The 21,667-nt window shown below is 39.1% G+C and overlaps 1 protein-coding gene across 2 annotated transcripts in view; it reads right to left on the bottom strand.

Moving 5' to 3' along the window:
- Positions 1 to 21,667, bottom strand: part of fam184ab (family with sequence similarity 184 member Ab) — a 148,531-nt gene that overhangs the window by 24,416 nt on the left and 102,448 nt on the right. For both annotated transcript variants that reach the window (XM_067572611.1, XM_067572612.1), the window contains exons 15-18: positions 14,180 to 14,333; positions 11,092 to 11,219; positions 5,209 to 5,393; positions 1,052 to 1,198 (exon numbers count right to left, since the gene is read on the bottom strand). In XM_067572611.1, the coding sequence (XP_067428712.1) occupies positions 1,052 to 1,198; positions 5,209 to 5,393; positions 11,092 to 11,219; positions 14,180 to 14,333 (614 nt within the window). The remainder of the gene's footprint in view (positions 1 to 1,051; positions 1,199 to 5,208; positions 5,394 to 11,091; positions 11,220 to 14,179; positions 14,334 to 21,667) is intronic.

Here is a 21,667-nt window from a genome sequence, read left to right as displayed (position 1 = left end):
ATTAAAAAGATTTATATTATAATTACAAAGCAACAAGCAAACATATTTTTTTTTACATCTATACAAATATATATATATAATATTTGTAACTTGAATAAGTAACACATTCAGAGTTATTTAACATTAAGGAGTCGTTACATTTATTTTACATTACATTTAGTTACATTTAAAAGTTACATCTGGCCCTTTGAGGGCAACGATTATGCTGATGTGGCCCTCATGCCTTTACATGTCAGACATGTCTGGACGCTGCTTTTTAATCAGAGACTCCATATGTGAGACGTAATCAGCAGCAGTATACGACGCTGGCACATGTTTTTGTCCTGTTTTAATCCTTGATTTCATGGTGTAATCGTGTCTTTTGTATGAACGTCGAGCTTCGTTTTGCAAACAGAATACATTATTTCCAGAAGAATGCAGCACAGGTACAGACTGAGGGGTGCACCGCCGTCTCCAGACTGCAGTAAATCTCTCTCTCTCGGTGCTGCTTTTCATGGTGAGCCGGTTTCGTCATGCACGGCCGTCGTGCTTGCCTCAGCTGTTTATAACGTACGAAACGAGCGATATGATTAGCTGAGAAGAAAATAATTCATCACAGGCCCCGTCCTATTTATACTCCACTTCACCTGACGCATATGAGCACGCCTGCTCAAATATGAATACACAGTATATTTATAAACGCCCTAATTGTCTAGACGATGCATGGACAGACAGAAAAAAAAGCCCCGTTTTTAACTTCCATATATAACAGTACAGGTGTAGCCGATGAGGATTAAAAAGAGTGCAGAAGAAGAAGAAAAAACATGAGTGTTCAGGCAGGTGTGAATTCCTCTCCTGTTATTCCCCCCTAGAGAGAAAGAGTCGCTTGTTTTATGCTTCTTCCTCTTGGCACCTGACGACACGCAATTACATTATCCGGGACAAACGCGTTGACCGGCGCGGCGGAGGTGACGTGGGTGTCGAAGGTGACGACGGTTCATGAGTTGAGAATGAATAAAATGAACCATAAGTGAATCTTTTGAGTGATGTTGTATTTACAGTATGTACATACAGTATCTGAAGGGCGGAGATCTTGTCTTTGAGCACTTCCTGGGCTTTGTTGAAGTCTGACAGCATGTTCTGCGTCTCTCTGCTGTGGACGGCGCTCAGCTCGGCCAGCTCCCTCTCGTGCCTCTTTATCAACTCCTGCTCATGAGCCCTGAGGAGAGAGAGAGCAGAGGAGAACAGACAGTTGAGTTTCTGAGAGAAAAGAAGAATCTTATTTAATACTGATCTTTTTAATTAAAGCTGCTAGTTTATATTATACAATTGCCAACTGTTCCTAATTGGGTGGCAGGTATCTATTAAAACCATTTAACAAGCTCAAAATCCATATCAAAGGTATGTTAAACTGCACGTAACCATAGCAACAGTGCTTCTGATTTGTGCCACATTACTAGTAAAAGGATGAGTCAGGTGACAGTTTCGTTCTGTTTAAGTGAAATTTACTAAAAACTACAGTGATTTTTTTTTTTTTTAAAACAACAACAATATATTTATGACCCATTTTAAAAGATTTGTCTTCAGCGGGAACAAATGGGCTTCAGTTGAAAAGTATTTGGAGATAGATAGATAGATATTACTGTATTGAAACAAAAAACTATCCAGTCAAGAATAAGTGTTTGAATTGTTGGTTGGACATTTTAAATATTGAAAATAAGAAAAATATAGAATATCTCTAGAAAAGAAACTTTACCACAAGTTAAACTGACTACAAACATCTTTAAAATTAACAACATTTTAAACACAGATAAGTAGCTGCTCAGGTGTAATAATACACCTGACACAGAACAGACTGAATGTTGTCACAGATTTTACATCACAACTGTAAATGATGACCAACAAAATTACAAACATCATCGTATCAAAGTTTTACACATCAGAACATGTGTTGTAGCTTTGTGGTTGACTGTTCATACCAGTAAAATCATAACTCCAGACTTTTTTTTTTAAAATTTACCTATTTTTTTCTAAATGGGGGGGACATTCCCCTTTAAGACTTAATCAGGACCTGCAGACTCTCCTTCTCTCTCAGGAGAAAGCGAACATAATGGATTGATCCATGGAGGAAATGTTGGTGAGATTAACGGAGAGAGAGAGAGAGATGCAGTGAATGAATTCCAAGAACATAACTGCATGAAAACATACTATGAATATAATCATGACAGAAATAAGCCTCACAAAATAACAGAAAAGCATAATGAGACGATATGAAAATGCACCAAATATGACACGTTTGTATACTTAATATAAACATATGTACAGAAAGTGTGTAGATGGTGTAATAAATTATTCATATTACGAAATATATTCAAATGTAGAAGATGATGTAGATGTTTTTGGTACAGATGAAAGGAGACTAAAGGAAGAGGAGGGTGATGGAAAATGGGAATAAAGGAGGATAATAATAAAAATGAGGTGAAGAAAAAGACTAATGAAAGAGAAGAGAGGGAGAGAAGGAGGATGGAGGAGAAACACGGATGTCTGTCTGCCTCTCACTCTGACTGGGCCAACTCTCCCCGAGGGGTGCACATCTTATCTCTCTCTGCTTCCTCTTTATTTATTTATCAGCCTATTTTTATCCCTGTGACCAGGATTCAGACAGAGAGTTACGTAACGGAGGGAGGGAGGGAGGGAGGGAGGGATGCGCTGCGCATGAGCCTGCCCGCCGAGATAGAGAGAGAGAGAGAGAGAGGATGCATATACATAAAGGCAAACAGCACATGAATTCATAGCAGATAATAAAGGACCATGGGAGAGGCTGTAAAACATACACACATGCAGAAAAAAAACTTCAAACACACACAGACACATATATCAGCAGCTACAGATTGATTCTAATGAGGAGCTGAAACCACATCAGCCATACTGCACTTTTAAAAATTCAGAACATGCCGCAGGGAACAACATGATTATAGATTCCATTTTGTTTTTACCCTAAATAACCTTCACATCTCCTAATCAATGGGCTCCTGACACTGATGGAGAGAGCGAGAGACAAAGACAGTGTGTGTGTGTGTGTGTGTGTGTGTGTGAGAGAGAGAGAGACAGATTCACTTCATTTGGGTTTTTCTTTCTCATTCATCTAGTTGTATTTTCACTGGGACTGTTACAGAGCAGGATTGCAGAAACTATCGTCATCCGTGGAGTCAAATTCGGCAACATGCAGTGATGACAGAGGACACTGAGACCACAGAGAGCTGAATGTGTGTGTGTGTGTGTGTGTGTGTGTGAGACGGGGGATGTGGTGCAGTTGTCAAGGCTACTCTGAAACATCAGTGATAATGTGTTGTTAAGGTTCCCTGTACTGTTCATTGCTACGACTCAAAGGAATCAAATACACTTTGCTTTCTTTCTAAAAGTGCAATGCTAAGATCGATGCCACTCTCATATCTGTACATTAAGTACTTAGCTCAATTCAAGAGCTTATTAGCTTAGTTTAGCCTAATAAGCTAAATCAAGTGGAAGCAGAAGGAAACAGTTAGCAGCTAGCTATATAATATCAGGGTTTCTGCAAGTGTATTGCAAGTGTGTTGACCCCCTGCTGGGCCTAAGCATCAGGGATTTTTAAATCAAAAAGGTATTTTAAGATGTTTTCTAAACTAAGATTTGTTATACAAGTAGCGTAGCTCTTATAAGGAATAGCTCAGTGCGTAGTGAGTAGTGTGTGGTCGAGAGAGAGAGGGACAGAGAGAGTGTGTGTGGCGGTGAGGTTGTAGCTACCAGAGGGACCCGCCGACCATCCGAGAGCAGGCTGAGCAGGCAGAGAGCGGGAGAGTTTCTGCCGAAAACAAACACAGAGACCCACGGAGACACGAGAGCAGCTGCTCACTAACAGCTCCGTGTGTTAACAGCAGAGAGCAGGAGGGAGGACAGACGTCTCACTCTGCTGCTCCGTGCTGCGACACTGCTGCTGCTGCAGACGCTTTCAGTTTATAATTGTAGCATCTGTCATAACATGCTTAGTATTTTACAAATCAGAGTTTGTTTGTTTGATGAATGTGGGGTTTACATGGGTTTTATTACAGGTAAAGTAATCGGTGCCTGAACACCGGCGACACCTTTACACACGGCAACACATTTTGCTCAGCATCAAATCCGTACCCTCACTGCTAGATACCACTAAATCCTACATACTGGTCCTTTAAGCTCACAAATTAAAAAAATTTATCTACTTTGTTTAATTTGCAAAGAAACAAATCCCATGAAAAGATCAATGAACTGATCCTACCAACAAGTATTTTCTATGTATCCAAAGCCTGATGTGACTTATTTCTTTTAGACGCAGGTTTGTTGACAACACTCCATTATATCTAAAAACACAGCATATCAGACTTTGTCAGAGGCAGAACGATAAAGTCTTATAAAGACTTATTTCCATCACTGTCCCTGCTGATTTCACGGATCATCAACCGTTCAGCAAGACGGGGACAAGAGTTCATCGTCTGACATGAAGAAATATTCAAGCAACTAAACATAGACAACTGAATCCCAGGAACAAGCAGTCAAATAAATATGTTTTCAGGATACTCAAGACAAAAGACAACATAGACTCACATAACATCACATCATAGGAGACAGTTGATTTAGATTTGCTTCACTGGCTCTGGTATTGTAAATATCAGTTTGATCCATGTTCTTAAAATAATTAGTGCCATAGAGCTCCACTGTTCATAAATGATTAAAACACATTAGTGAGCTGCACTCGGTGACATAATCTTTTATTACAATAAACATGGAAGGGCTGTAACTTTCTCAGTCAAACCACATACACTACCCTGCTGCCATAAATGCTCATTACTGTAGTGCATTTTAACCTGCAGCTGAATAAAAGTGCCCTGAAAATTCACTATTTACTCCTGTTTGAGTAACGTTGACTAACATGTACAGTGCCCAGGTGTCTGAGTGCCACATGCAGGATACAGAAGTCAAAAAGTACTGAGGAAACACATAGATGGATATATTGAATACACACACAGACACACATTTTTATCCTTATTCTAACTTTAACCTGATGGAGCTCTAACATCCACCCTGAAGCCAAATCTTTACCCTTAAAGAGTAAAAAGAGAAGCATGAACTAAAACTTGAACTAAGGTTTTAATTTCCTTATTTCACTGTATTGTGTTGTGTTGTATCGTCTGTTCCCCTCTGAACGCTGACTCATACCTGATCTGCTGATTAGCTTCGCTGCGGATCTTGAGCACCTCCTTGCCCTTGAGCTCCAGCTCCTTGGTCAGAGTGCTGATATTCTCGTTGAGCGTGTGGATCTGGTGGTCCAGCTGAGCGATGTGGCTCTTCCTCCTGGACACCTCCTCCTGCAGCTCGGTGATCCGACCCAACAGCTCACGCTCCTACGAAAGGGTCAGGAAACAAAAGAAGCGTTACATAACATTTTAAATATTTCTGAAAAGGTTAGGGTTAGGGTCAGGGCTAGGGTTAGGATCAGGGTCAGGGTTAGGATCAGGGTCAGGGTTAGGATCAGGGTCAGGGTTAGGATCAGGGTCAGGGTTAGGGTTAGGGTCAGGGTTAGGGTTAGGGTTAGGGTCAGGGTTAGGGCAGGACGTTTTACTCTCTGGTGGACAAACTACAGACTCGTGATACTGTTTCAAAACATATCTTTGGCATCTCTGTACTTCTATTTCTTGTCATTTATCAGCTGACATATACGTTGATACCGATATACAGGATGTGCAATAAGCTAATAACAGCTGATATATTAAAGTATTCAATTTACATGTTGGGCTTTATTAGAAACCCCTTTCAATATAATTCATAATATTTAATAGCATCAGAAACTAAAATGTAAACACGACCATGAGGTTGAATCTGTTATGATGTCAACAGAAGCTGAATATAAGAAGCTTCATAAAAGTAGTTTTTTGCAGGGCTGTTTATTTTGTTTGCATTGGATTATACTGGGCACATTTTTCTGAACGTTAACCTACATTAAATAATTTTTTGGCTACTTGGGGCAGAAACAAGTAGTGAACACAACACTGACTCATCATCAGCTTTTAAGCTGATATGTTGAACTTGTTAGCAAACAGTTGCTTATTTCCACATCCAGCAGTTACGGAGCAACATTATCATTCATGTGGAGTCGTGTTTCTGTCCACCTGGTGAATGTAAGTCCAATATTCACTCTCTTTTAGCTCTGTTTTTGCTCTCTACCACCTCCTGAGGGAAATATCTGGCTCTTTAGCTGCTAAATGCTCCACTATGTTCACCAGCTAGTCTACAGCTAACTGTGTCTGTTTGCTGTTTGGTGCTGAGCAGGTAGTGTACAGCGGCTTTTTACAGCTGCTATGAGACGCTGAGAGTGAACCAGAACAGTAAAGTTGCAGCCGGATAGATAAACAATGAGCTGAAACTCACTATAAAGCTCCGTAAAGCCGAGAGGAGCTGCAGAGTCAATACCAACACATTACACACTGTGATTTCATATATTGTTATTATGGAAAATATCGACTATAGCCGCATTAAAGACAGAGTTCTTAGGTAGAGTGTTTGTAACAGAAACTGGGCCCATAATTAACAGACAGATATGATTAATATACAATTAGTGAGTCACAGTCAAAGTTGTACACTGACTGTTAAATGCTGGTAAACTAACTGTGAATATTAATATTCATTACCATTCACCTGGCCTCTCTCTCTCTGTTACTACTCCATACCATGAGTGCCCTGTGTGGTTCTGTAGTGTACTTGACTTTATTACTGAAGGACCACTTTAGAAAATGCTTAAATAGAACAAAAATACATGTGTTGTCACACCTCTAAGACCCACAAGAATAGTGGCAACACTTATTCTTTTTTTTTAAACCGACATAAAAAAAAGGGATTGTTGCAGAGACCCAGGATCATCTCTGTTCAGCAGCTTGTGTGAATCACTCATTTAGCTCATGAATGATCATTGTTCTCAGATTCACTGACTGACTTCATGTAAACAATAACCGACTCTCCGCATTACTCACGGCCACCCGCAGAGCTGCTCTTTTCTTCAGACACAAAAACTGTCTCGTTTCAGTCGTAAATGTGAAAATGAACAAGTGATCAATGCTTTCCTTTACTGTACAATGAGTCCATTCGTGACTTTGTTTGACATTATGGTTTACACTGTAAGAAGTGTAGGAAGTTTGCCTGAAGTAGAGAAGGAATTGAAAGTTTGACAAAAAGGTTTCATCTTACTGTCGTTTCCATCCAACCAGCCGTCAACCTGCAGGTTCAGTGTTAAAATCCACATCATTAAAGGAGACTGAGTGAGTCTCGTTTGCCTAATTGATCGTTATGATTAGAGAGTTGAATGAAGAGGCAGAGAAAGGCAAAGATGTGATCTGAAGACTCCCAGTAGACAGCCGCTTAACTCCATCAGAATTAGATTAAATATTGTTAAGTTATTGTCTGCTAATGATTCTCCACTCTGCAAAAAAACTCTCATTCAACTTGCCTCCATAACAATTAGTGCCAAGGACAGTGCGCCATATATATCCACAAAGCCATAATCTTGTATAATAGCCTCATCGTCACAAAATCTTTCCCAACTGTCTGACTCTCCCTCAGCATCTTCATTTAATGTAATTGGCTGATTTTGCTGTTCATAAACCTTGTGGCACAATTAAGCACAGTAGGGGACAGGGCAGATGAATCTTTAATGACTCATTTAGTGTTTTTTACTCTCCATCTCCTCAAACTCCTGGTGAAAAAAAGGAGCAAAGATAAAGAAAGAAAATACACCTGAATAAGCTTGAATTTAAATACTTTTTTTTCTGGATATAATCTGGTTGAATTACAGCAGATATTCCTGTTCACATTCACTCAAAACAGCTAAAATAAGCAAATGTGTGATATATTTTTATATCAGTCTATTTCTATTCTCATTTTTATGTCTTTAAAAATAAATAAGGCTCTTAAATATTTATCAAGTGAGGACATTAGCCGGCTGGATCTCCAGACTGAACTAGGGTGTGATTTCCAGCTTTACTGAAAACGGGAAAATTTACTTTTACATTAAAAAGGTGAAGGTTGAGTATTAATCGGTCATTCTGTCAGTTTTTATTAGGAACACGTGCGCAATCTAATGCAACAGCTCTGAAATAAATTTGACTTTTATGAAGCTTTTACATTTTCAGTTCTTGTTGTCAGAAAGGTGATAATTCGACTTTTTGTCTTGTGTTTATCTTCTGATTTCTGAAAGCAGGACTCGAAGCTGCTGTTTTTACTCTTTGGGAACTTTATATGAATGAAACTCATCAACAAACAGAGCAGAACATGCTAATAATGATCACATCTCATGAACAGCTGACGCTCATCAGCCAGAAAACGAGCAGTTAAGAGAGTTTAGGAGTTTCTTATTTTCCTCTTATTGCTTTGTATAAGAACAAATATAAGAGAAAATAAGAGTTCAGAAAATCAGCAAAATCTGCCATGAACTCAACAAACAATATAAAAAATACATATTAGACGGCAAGAGATACTGATGATGAGATAATTGATCCGACAGCTCTCTGTCAGAAACTAACACGTTAAAGTGTCTCCACGGAGACAGATGACATTGTGTACACACACATACGTCGCCTCACTTCATCGGTTTCTTCCTCCCCATCTGTTAAGTAATTGGAGGTATAAAAACATTATTTAACACAGCGTGACAACTGGCTGCCGCTGAGCTCTTCTACTCCGATGATTCGACTCAGGAAGTTTCAGTTTATGTGCCATTAGGGCTCCTGCATATAAACAATGTCTCTGAATTTAAAGGTTCTTTCCACGTTAATAAAACAAATTAGCAGAGAAGGGATTTCTATCTGTGCACGGAGAAGAGAAATAGTCTATAGGGGGTCAAAACTCCAGTAATGACCTTCACCAAGAGAAACGGTTTCTCTGCTGTATTTTACACGTTCAAGTTCAATTCATTATCCAAAAAAAAGGGAAATTGATTTGGTTGGAGGTTACAGTCTGTGACATGAAATGTACTGCATTATGGAGACAAACAGAGCTCGCAGCAGCAGATGGTGAAAGGACAGAATGAGTAAAGTCACTTTACAAATTACGATGGCTAAATAATGACCAATACACATGACATAACCACAATGTTACCCCATCAAATTAAGTTATAAATGCCTAAAAATCCTTAAAAAGAACCAGAAGTAACCAGAAGTGTGTATGATTGGACTTGAGAACTGTTTCAGATATAAGCACTAAAACCCTAAAAGCTCATTTTGTTTAGAAATAAAAAGTAATTTTGAGTCTTTACAATATGACAGAGGACAGAGATATCATGTCAGAATTTACTGAGTGACTCACAGAAGGTAAACATATGATCTGCAGGCAGTGGTACTTGAAATTTAACTATTATTTTATCCCAGTGAGACAATTTGTAAAAATGCCAACTCATCACAGGTTTCAGCGTAGACATTTTCAACTTAAATCTTCTCATATAAGCACCTTCTTGGGACTAAATCTGAAGACTTGAGACCTGATATGAATCCACTGTGTGTCTACTGCGGGATATTGAGGAAGCGATTGACATGTGACCCCCCAGTTTCCACTGCATCCGCTGCAGAGTTATGACTGACAAACAACAGTTCAGGCTCTAACACTGGACCGTTAGCCTTCATTGACTCTCTATCGCCTTGGCAACTAAAGATGAGAGGGACTGATGGTGGGATGTGGAGAGCATTAAAGACAACCAGCTGTGCCGCTCTCCTAGAACATTTGTATCACAAGGTGATGAAAGAGGAACCCGCGGTGTTCGGGGTAGTTAGTAAGATTTACAAGCGATGGTAAGAGGGTAGCACGCCGGGTGGTGTGTGTGTGTATATGTGTGTGTCTGCAGCAGATGTTATGGGAGGTATTCTGGCTACGTCATCTAACACTGTCTCCATCCTCATCTAATTCCTGCCAGCAGGACAATAACAACAAAGGCAAGAAACATAAAAAAATGTAAGTAATTGATGCATGAGATCAGAGACTCTCCCTTTTTACTGTATAGCACATTATATTATCCCCCACTATCTTATTAGAGTGCTCAAATTTTGAGTGTATTAATCCATCCACGCTCAAAAATTCCAACATGGACCTAAAAGAGTAGCGTCCATGAACGATATCTCATTTATATTACCAATGTGAAGTATGTGTGTTTGTAGTTTGAATAACTTGAGGAGTGAAGTTGGGTTAGAAATCATAATTCTAAATAATTTATGAGTAAAGTATTTCTAACTAGGGCTAAGAATGAATGCTAACTGTGAAGATTCCCAGTCGTCCCAGTCATGATATATCCAAAATCCAAAAAGTGTTGATTTAAGAACAAGTCCAGTTGCTCTTGACTCAACAAAAAATTAATGTTATTATTTTTACTGAGTAATCTGTTATTTTTTCAGTTAATCAATAGTCTATAAATCGTGAAAATAGTGAAAAAATGTTTCCCAGAGCAAAAGATCATGTCTTAAAATGTCTTAAAATGTCCTGCTTTGTTCAACCTGCTGTTCAATACCCAAATGTGTTCAAATTACAATGATATTAAAAAAACAGGAAAAAAATCCTCACATTTGAGAAGCTGGAAGTGGAGAATATTTGGCATTTTTTCCTTGATGAATGTCTTAAAGGATAAATCAATTATGAAACTTGTTGTTAATTAACTTTTTGTTGTTATTTTATTACTCATTTCAGCACGACCTCTGGCAAACTTTAAGCTACTAAATATGGATAAAACACAGTAAATCCTGAGTGTTTAATACACAGAAGTAAAATATGTCTCTTGCTGTCTAGAATAGTTTCCCTGGAGACTGTGAGTGTTTTTCATTGTGTGAAACCCTGAACGCCTGTTCGGAGGTGCTACACAGTGTGGATCTGCTCCAATCACACCATCGTTACTCCGGCCATGAAACACAGAGAAAACATGCTGAAGTGTTTGAGTAGTGTGTAGTAGGTTTTGTTTCCAACAAGCAGTACATCTGTAAACATATATGACCTGAGTCTGCAGATATCTACAGAATTATAATAATAAAGCTGCAGCAGATAACTCGACATGTTTAGATGTAAATATTTCTGTACCTGTAGCCGGTTGTTCTCCAGGGTTTTCTCCAGCTCCAGCTTGGCAGCGGCTGACTCCTGTTGGTGGGTTTGTCTCAGGTGCTCGATGGCTGACGCGTGGATGTGGTTCAACTCTGATCGCAGAGAGGCTGACGGGGAAAAAAACGTAATGTAGGAAAAGAAAGTCTTTTTTTTTTACTTTGCACATAAAGAGGAGTGCCTCCGCTGCTTTTACCCAAGTGGCCTTTAATCCTCACTCCAATGAGCACCTTTTATTTCAGTCTAATGGTTTAGAGAAGCATAAAGAGGGAACACACACTGCTAGCCCCTCTCCACTTGAATATAAGACCCATTTAAAACGTCAGAATAAAGAAATACAGCTGCCGAAGCTCAGACTATTTCTAACTGACCGCTGCAGATCTCATATTATGAACAGGTACAATAATATACATGTAATACACAGTATATATATATATATATATATATATATATATATATACATTAGGGATGTGCAGAGGGCCCAGTATTTGTATTTGTATCTGTATTTGTTGAGGCAGAAAAATGATCTGTATTTGTATTCAAATAAAAGTGGAAAGAGGCTTAAAAATCCTATTTTTGTTTTTATTACGCTGTTACAAGTGTTACAATAAGTGTTCATGAATAAACTACCTTATGAAGGAGGTCCCCACACCGGGTCTCTAACTGGAGTCTCCCAGATCATAGACGACTGTGCTGACTACTGAGATAAAACTTTACTCATCGACTCATTGCAGACAGACCTCTACCTATTTATACACCCATAACACACAGACAGCACACCGTGTAACATGTACTAGAACTTCAAAGGTGATTCTTGCTTTGCACTTTTCATTTATTGCCTATTTTTTACAACCTAACTTTGTGGAAAGGAGAAGAGGAACAACAGGTTATGGAGAGTCCATTGGGACCACTTTGCTTGTGTCAGTGGTTCAGCTTTATCTCTGGGGAACACCCCCAACTCCGGGAGTGATGTCCAAATTAGGAAATATGTGTCATGTGGCAGGTGGATGTGACTCCCCTCGTTGAGACCTGCTGATAGACGTCACAGCGGAGCAGAGGAGAGACACTGAGATAGTGATGTAACTGACCTGCACGCTGGTATTTGACATGTTTTGGGTTTTTTCCCCAAAAACAAATCATTTTAAAAATATTCGTATAAAACCACTATTTGTGCTTTGCTGAATAATGTGTTTGTATTCTGGCACACCCCTACTATATATATATGTATATATATATATATAAAACGCTCCCACTTGAGCATACATGTGTACTGAATAGATTCACATGCAGGATGTCAGGATGTGGGAAGTGAGAGATAGATGGAAGCAGCTCTCTGGAGTCAGGACCGTGTCATGAAGGTTAATGGAGGAACATTTATCACAACACAGTACTGGTGAGTTTGCACTAAAAACTGGTTAAGATTGTGTTCTTCCTGCACTTCCCAGTTGTGTTGGTCTACTGTATCTTAGAGTTTAGATTTCTACTGAATTCTCTACTCATTTTACTTCACAAACCCTCCTTATACCAGATAATATGTAAAAATACAAACTTCTCTTTTTAATATTTTCATATTGTCATATTTCTACATTGATGTAAAAGAGAGAGCAGTAATAGTGTAATCTGTCTCTGCAGAAACACAAAAAGAACATCATACTGTGCTGTAGAAGCAAATGTTGGAGAGACTGTAAATCCAAATGTGAAATTATAGGCAATTATATAAAGAGATGACTGTAAATCCCTCATTATTACAGAGGGACATGGCCTCCACTGTGGCCCTGATGTCAAATGTTCTGTTCATTTTTTATTATTGATGTTGCTTACGGCTTAAAAAATGCAATGATTGTAATTTTCTGTGTGGCAGAAATTCTATGATTAGTTGACAGTCAGTGTGTAGGGACGAGGAATAAATACATGTGAAAGCTTTAAGCAGTGTTATTAGATTGTTTTGGGCCACTGTGAAGCAGCTTAACAACCTGCAACAACAACAACAACACTGACATATTATCACTGTGTAAAGTCATTATGGTGAACGTGTTAGCAAACAATCACCTAATTACACATTCACACATACAGAAATGGAGTAACATTAGTATTCATTTGCCCTCCTGAGGGGAATATTTGGCTTTTGAGCCACTAAATGTTCCACTATGTTCACCAGCTAGTCGCTAACTTCATCTGGCTGCTGTTTGGTGCTGGACAGGTCGTGTACAGTGGGTTTATCATTGAAAACAGCTGCCTGATACTGCTGGAAACGAGGAAGATGAGACCAATGAGACTGCACCAAACAGTAAAACCACAACAATGAGCTGAAAGATGCTAAAATAAGACGCTAGGTACAACACAGAGCTGAAGAGAACTGCAGCGTCAGATGATGATTCGCTACGTGCACGTCGGTATGAAGGACCCCTCTGACGTTACATGTAGTCACTTGATCTATTATTAATATAAAATACTGACTATTGGCAGCTTTAATCCGTCATATGTCACAATAGCGTCAGTCTGTCTGTAATATGTGAATCTGAAATTTGACATCAACGTCAGTAAACAACGGAGATCCCGTTCCTACACACACACACACAGTTTGATCCAATCATATTTTCAAGCAATTTATTGCATAAAGTTGGACTTTTATGCGGAAAACAAAGTTTAAAATTACACTAACTTATGGCTTTAGTTAGAAATCCCCCATTATGCAAAGAGAAGTAAGGTGGAATAGCATTACTGACTGAATGATAAGGATGAGACACTGTGATGTAAAACTTTAGATAAAACTGTTTTTAAATTCCAACTACATTTGGACAGAAAAACATGTACTTATGGATCTTAAATTAACATTCTTATATCACTTTTATAAGACTCTTTACTTCAATAAACGATGTGTTTTAGTGTTTGTTGCAATCTGTGACCAAAAACCCTCAAATCAGTGCATTCATAAGACATTTAGTTGTAAAATAAAAAGTGTCATGTGAGGGTGAATCTTATTTTATGCACCCCCCCCCCCCCCCCCCCACACACACACACACACACACACACACACACACACACACACGAACACACTCTGAGAGCTTACCCAGCATGGCTTTGCCCTCGTCCTCCAGCTCAAAACGGAGCGTTTGCAGCTCTTGTTCTGACTGCTGTTTGAGTGTCTCGATGCTATGACGGTGAGCCTCTCTGAGAGACTGCAGCTCCGCATGGTGATGGTGGCGGAGACGCTCCTCCAAGTCCTGATGGAGAGATGAGGTGGGAAAAGGATGGCGGGGGGGAATAGAGGGGGAGGAAGGGGGGGGGGGGGGGAGAGGATGACAGAAAGGAACAAAGAGAGGGCAGGAAAACAGCGAGTGTGGGAGGGCCGGAGGGAGAGAGTGTGAGGGAAATGGAGGAGGAAACGGGGCAGAGAAGAGGGAGAGGGAAAGGTGAATATGATGATGAAGAGTTTAAGAAAGTGAACAGCGTAGGAGGAGATGAGGGAGTGGGAGGAAAAGGTAAGAGGAGAAATGGAAGAAGTGAGGTGGAGAGAGATAAGGACATACTTAAGTAACATTTAAAATCCTCCAGAAGGAAAATGTGACTCCCAAAGTTCTCTTCTTCTGTGAATGTGACTTTTGCTTTGAACTCATGCTAAATAATTGTTTTTAAAGTTTGCTTAAAACATCGAAATGTAGAATATTCATCTCATTATATTTGCATTAAATAGATTTGCTGGTGTTTTATGATGTCTGTATAAAAATGAGACCACTGCAGTGAAATTCAAATTATTCTCTGAACCATATTTTCTGAAAATGAAGGCATGCAACCTCCATCTTCTACAAATTACAGACAAACCAAAAGCAAATAAGTTTTGAAGGAAAACGTTATGCAAGGTGGATAACGGATATGATAACAACATCATGAGGAAACAGAGTGTTGACAGATATTGTTGATGTGTTTTCCAACAGAAGGAGAGATGATGTTCTTAGTTTATCCAAAGCAAAACATCTCTGAATGAAAATGTCAAAAGTGACTTGATGCACAAGACGCTACATCATCATTAAGATTGAAGTGAAGTCACAGATTCACGGATGTGAACGTTGGCGTCTTCACTTGTCTGTAAACACAGAGTCCACAGACTTCACATAACAAGACCTACAACTGCTGAATAAAACATGTCTTCACTGTTGTTTTATTAATTACATTGTGTCCAGTTAGTTTCATCCAGCTGTTGTTGATCACAGCTTCATAACAATAATTTAACAAACAGAACAAGATATTAGAATATTAGCCAAGAGAACTGACAAACACTTCTATACACAGTATTATCATCAGGCATTAGTACTGCTGACTGGAGAGCTGCCATGAACACACACACACACACACACACACACACACACACACACACACACACACACACACACACACACACAGTTTACTCTGGCAGAAAAAGCTGTTGATGCTGTGTGAGGATCCACAGTTTGTGTGTGTGTGTAACAGTGGATTTGTGGGAAATATGGTTTTGCTTCTTTAGAAACACGATAACTCATTGATGTTGCTGTAAACTCGGTTTCAATTGAACAGACATTGTTTGTGTCTAAACGTCTATTAATCTCATCAGTCTTACAAACTTGGCCTTCAGTTCACCTGTTGGCAGAGAAATAATGATCAAAATGACAGACGACCACAACTAACTATTTTAACTATTTTACTACCAATGTAACGGCCAAGCAGCAACGTCCAGGGCTGAAAAATGAAGCCAACAGGAAGTGCCAAAAACTGCAGTTCCTTGAATGACCACTAGAGGCTCCAAAAGCGAGTCAATCCCCATAGACCTCCATGTTAAAATGCCCAACTTTACAGCAGAAATAAACATGTTTACAGCCTGGTAATTTCCTCTTTCATGACAACTGTACGGGGGGTGAATTTTTTTTCACCCGTTTAAATTTTATTAAGCCGTAAAGTTCTGCATAATGAAGGACATGGCTGCTTTGAGTGACAGGTCCACCAGCCGCTAGGTGGCTTGTTTCAGCCCTTCGGCCCGCCTCTTTGCCCATTTTTGATTGGCTGGGAGTTAGGCAGCGTCACGCACTGCCAAGATGGCGACGGCCGGAGCGGCTCACTTTGAGCTTCAAAATCGCTCTTCAGAAACCAACGAGTGACGTCACGGTAACTACGTCCATATTTTTATACAGTCTATGGTCACGGCAGAGAAACAGATGATAATATTCCAGGTTCCTCTGAGATATATTATTTTAGTTAAATCTGAGAGTTTTGTGGCTGAAATTGTTGTTGTAAATTTAAGTTGTTTACTTTTGGTTCTCCTTGCAAATCAGATCAGGTGTGTTTGCTCCCAAGATACATCTTTCATTTGCAGGAAATATTCAAACTGTCTTTGTTTATCTTTAAAAATCCTGACAAACAACACTCATAACAATATCCTGTTTCATTATTATAATTGTAAAAACAGTCGTTTTCACCTGATTACCATATTTTGTAATTAGCTGGTTCCCCTACAGGTCTACATAAAAAACACTGGAATTTAAATATGTCAATAACAAAAAAATATCTTTAAAAAACAATTTCATGCTGCGCTGTGCACATCTTATTGACGAGTTATCACCTTGTGACTTTATATTGTACCATAAATGATATATATGTTTTTATAACCTGCTATAATATTTTCAATAATGGGATTCAGTTCAGTGGAGGCTACTATCAGGTAATATCTGCCTTTGCGGAGTCATATGTAAAATGAAGAGAATGTTTACTATCGACGGGAGAATCGCTGCTGTTTCTGATGGGTTCAAATCTCATTTTCATTATTACACAAAGCCTGAAAAACAAACAAGAAAACTGATGTTCACACTGAGTTTAACTGATTTTCTTTCGTCAGTAAAATATGAAGATGCCATTTTTGCTATTTATAACTATCAACACAGTACGTGCAAAATGATATTCATAGAAGGTTGACAGCAACATCTGTGGCATTTTAATTTGCCAATATGTAATGCCTTTGGGAGATGATTCATAAAAAAAAAAAGGAGCAGTGAACATTCAAATGAACCTCGAGTTCGGCTGTAAAATGCTGCCTGATTGCAGTCTCAGATTTCCAGTGTTTGAAAGAGCACCCATGCTGTTTTTATGGTAACACTTAAGACAAAAGTGTTACAGTTTATTAACGACAAGATCATTGTGAGCGGGTGTATTTAGTTCATTAAATACAGTTATGTTAATACCAAATATTGCAACAAGACTCTTCTCTCCTCTCTCTATCCTGTCAAAAAGCAGCTGAATATTTTGCATCACTTTTCCTGTTGTCAGTCTGCTAATCACTGATTCTCCTTCTCATTTCAGAGCCTGATATTCCCTCCCTGTCCTGCAATAGTCTCCTGTGTTTCACACCATTCAGATCCAACCTCCACACCCACCTGTGCACCTGCTCCCAAAGCCTTAATCAGCTCCCTGTGCACGTACCGAGCAGTGAGTCCCTTAAAGTCCCACCGACGGCCGCTAGCAACTAGCCTCAACTTCTCTCTAGAAATACTGAGTCAATCATTGTTTTAAACGAGTCATTCTGGTCTCAATCTCTAAATTCAGACCCTCTAATAAGTGTGCTGGTGGTCATTTTGGAAATTGTTGCTCCGTTAATAAGATTTGAAGACTTATAGCAGCTTTGATGTCTGCTGTGTGGATGTCAATTGACAGCTGTGATTGACAGTTGGCTCCAGAACTCACAATGAGTCGGACTGTTGTCGCAATATTTCACTAAGTTTAATGTTACTTGATTACGATACCTGCCCTGTTAGCACAGTTTAGTGCTTCCAGAGTGGGAAAAGCAACATCCTGTCTGTCTCTGGGTAGGGTTAGGGTTAGGGTTAGGGTTAGGGTTAGGATTAGGGTTAGGATTAGGGTTAGGGTTAGGGTTAGGGTTAGGGGTTAAGGTTAGGGTTAGGATTAGGGTTAGGATTAGGGTTAGGGTTAGGGTTAGGATTAGGGTTAGGATTAGGGTTAGGGTTAGGGTTAGGGTACCTGCTTCTCTGAGCCATTACACACTCAGTGATCTTTCTGTTGCTTTTATTTACTTTGTAAGCACATCTTTGTGTTCAAGTCAAGTACATTTTATTTGGTATAGCCAAATGTCACAAATCACAAATTTGCCTCAGGGAGGCTTTACAATCTGTACAACATCCTCTATCGTTAGACCCTCGATTCCAATAAGGAAACCCTGTGGTGAAAAACTGTCCTTCCATGAATAGGCCAGTAAACATTTACATCTATAAGAGATAGTTTCCAGGGGAATACAGAAGGGGAGAATCAGCAATGTCATATTCTAATCTTCTGTGTGTGATGAGTGAAGGCTGCTAGGCCATGTGTATTGGGAGAAATGTGGAAGAGGCCAAGTACAACTGACACCTTTGTTTTCTGTAGATGAGTCATGTCTGGATTATTACCAAAGTGTTAAGATCAAGCGAGGTGGGGTTTAGCAATTAAGCCCCACGTTAGAAGGGGTTATGAGAGGTATATAATTTAATGTTTTATGATTTTTCATTAGGTTATTTGTCCCAGGTCAAAGCCTCGGTTTGCTTTATGTTGCTCTTTATGCAGAGTAAACCTGTTCACATTGACTTCTTTCAGCTCCCAGTGTATTCATTTGAGTCTTTTTCATAATAAGTGGTAAATTAATTTCTGAGTTGCTGAAGACCTGAAGACTTCAGGCCCATCTGAAGATTTCCCATGACAAGTGTTCAAGTCAAGTACATTTTATTTGGTATAGCCCAACATCACAAATCACAAATTTGCCTCAGGGAGGCTTTACAATCTGTACAACATCCTCTATCGTTAGACCCTCGATTCCAATAAGGAGAAACTTCCCCCAAAAAACCCTTTAATGGGGAAAAAAGTGCAAGAAACCTCAGGAAGAGCAACAGAGGAAGGATCCCTCTGGACAGACATGCAATAGCTGTTTCCTGTTCAGGCATTACTTTTGTTTGCAGCACATCTTGTTGCTTTTATTGTTGCTTTAAATTATCATACGTGTGTTGAACCTCATATCAAGTTCTAATAAGTTAATGAATTTGCTTTACAATTTTGCGATATGTCCGTACCTGTGAAATACACTACTCTGATGCTGTATGAGTCAAGAGCTTCAGTCCAAACCATAAACCACCACGTTACCTGTTTACAGGTAATTATCACAATTATATAGAAATATATGCTGATGCTTAAAAGCGTTCAAAGCGCCACAAGAGCTTTTCTGGCTTGAGATGATTTTTAGTTTTGACAGCTGAAATGTGTTTTGTGTCTTTAACACTGAGCAGGTAAAACAAACAAGTAGATGTGTTGAAACTACAGCAGCAGGTTTTGTCACAGTGTTTTAAAAAGCCACTAATCTCTTATTTATTGCTATTGACCAATGGTCCTTTAGTGCTGTGGGTCAGTAAAATCCATAACTTTTACCCCTTTAATTAAAGGCGGCACATTAATTACTCTAATCACTGTGAATCCTATAATTACAAATTGACCGAGATATTGTTTCACCCTCCTCCTCCTCCTCCTCCTCCTCCTCCTCCTCTTCCTCTCCTCTCGGTGCTGTTTGTGCTTCTGCCTGCTTGTTCAATCTTCATTCCATTACTGAACAGTCGATGTGTATTACTTAGCTGGTGGGTGAAGTAAAAGCGGGTGATATACTGATGAACAAGAAGGAGAGAGATGGAGGGATAAACACACAAAGACGTGAACTCAGACTCCGGCCCTCAGGTTTCTCTGACAGACTTGATCCAGCTGCTTCAGCGCAGGTCTTAATCCCGACCCCCCGAGGACAACTTAAAGACCCCAGTCGGAGGAACTGAGGCATTTAATAAAAGGATGCAGCTTCAAAGTGTGTCTGATATGTATTCAGGTGATAGACTGTCAAGTGATTTAAAACCCAAGATCAGAATCTTAATGCTTAAACTAACCTGCAGCCGACACAGGGACTTTAAAACATGTGTAATGTGTCTCTGCGTCTGGTCTGAGTCAGCACTCACAGCTGCTGCTGCTGCTGCTGCACTGTGATGATCTTCAGTTTATTCAAAGCTTTCTTGGGCAGAGAGAGTAGAGATAAAGGCATATATAACCTTTTCAGTTTCTGACATGATCCCAGAGATGATATTTTTTAATGTGGGCTTTAAAATTCAGATCAGATCAGAAGCAAACAGGAAGGAGAGCTGAGCAGGGCTTCAGTACATAATGCAGATATATGAGTCACCTCCGATAGAGACAAAGATTCACACACGTCTGTAAGTGAAAATGAAAACCATAGATACCTTAATTAATCATTTAAATCTTTCAATAAAGCATCAGAATTTAATTAATTTTATTTTGTTAACTGACCTGAGATCTTCCAAAAGATTCCAAGTGAGACCATCTGGAATATAACGATGACTTTTTTAAATTAAATAAAGATAAGAAAATGAAATAAAATGATTTTAAAAAGACTGAAAAAAGTCATTCTGATGCCTTTCTGTCTTTTTTCTACCAGCGACCTTTTTTCACCTTTTAATTCCATTTTACATGTACTTTACTTACAGTTAATTACCTTTTACAAACACTTGTTGTGACGGTTTAGGGTCGTGCTCTCCAGCCTTTTAAAGCTTTGACCCCTTAAAATGAAGAAATGTTTATTTGCACCTTGCAAACGTCAGCGAGTTGTTAGTGGCTCCAGAAGACAGAATATTTCCCTCCTCAGATACATTTTAATATTTTTTTATAGACCTGAAGAGATAAAACGATCCAGTATTTCCCCCCAAAGACAAATATTAGATGATAGTCAGAAAAATAAAATATGTTTTTGTGAATCAGAACTATGCTATCCTTATTGTTTTACTCTGTTATTCCTTAAATTGAAGCTAAAGTATATCTAGTTGTGACTCTTCCTCACAGGCTGCATTTGTGACCAGTTCAAACAAAAGCAGATTTTTATATTCTCCTTATTAAATCTGAATAATATTTAGAGCTCTGAGGTGGTAAAATATTCTATTCATTGATAATAAAAAAGCAAAGATCAGAGGCAGGCCTGAATAAAAATATGATTTTGTGTAGCAGAAATATGTTTTTTTTTCTGCTTCTTCATCCTGATAATCCTCTCATGACCCCTCAGATATATCTAGTGGGGTCATTATTCCGATTAAAGTACAGCTTAATACGACGCAAATGTAGAAAATTCCCCCCCATACAGACAGATTTGTGTTTTACCTAATAAATTGCATCTTTTTACTTGTACATTTGTACATAAATTCTTGTTAATACAGACTCGTCCTTCGTCTGTGCAGAACGTCTGAGTCTGAGAAACGAGGTAAGTAAGACAGAAGATGATAATCACATGTCACTTGCTCCATGAACACTCGCTGCTTCTATTTGCAGCTTTCTGTAGCGGGAAGTCGGGGAGCTAAATTAGGTTATGTGAATGTGTGTGTGTGAATGTAAATGTGTGTGTGTGTGTGTGTGTGTGTAGCCTGGATTTGTAACAACTTTATTACTCCCTGGATATAACTGTCTGCGAAGTGTGAACAGATAACGCCGGAGAAATTTGAATGTACCTCTCATCTAC

This window comes from Thunnus thynnus, chromosome 18, assembly GCF_963924715.1.
Source record: "Thunnus thynnus chromosome 18, fThuThy2.1, whole genome shotgun sequence".
In the NCBI taxonomy this organism is placed as follows: domain Eukaryota; kingdom Metazoa; phylum Chordata; class Actinopteri; order Scombriformes; family Scombridae; genus Thunnus; species Thunnus thynnus.
The sequence above is the reverse complement of the archived record's forward strand: the minus strand, read 5'-3'. Positions and strand labels throughout refer to the sequence as shown.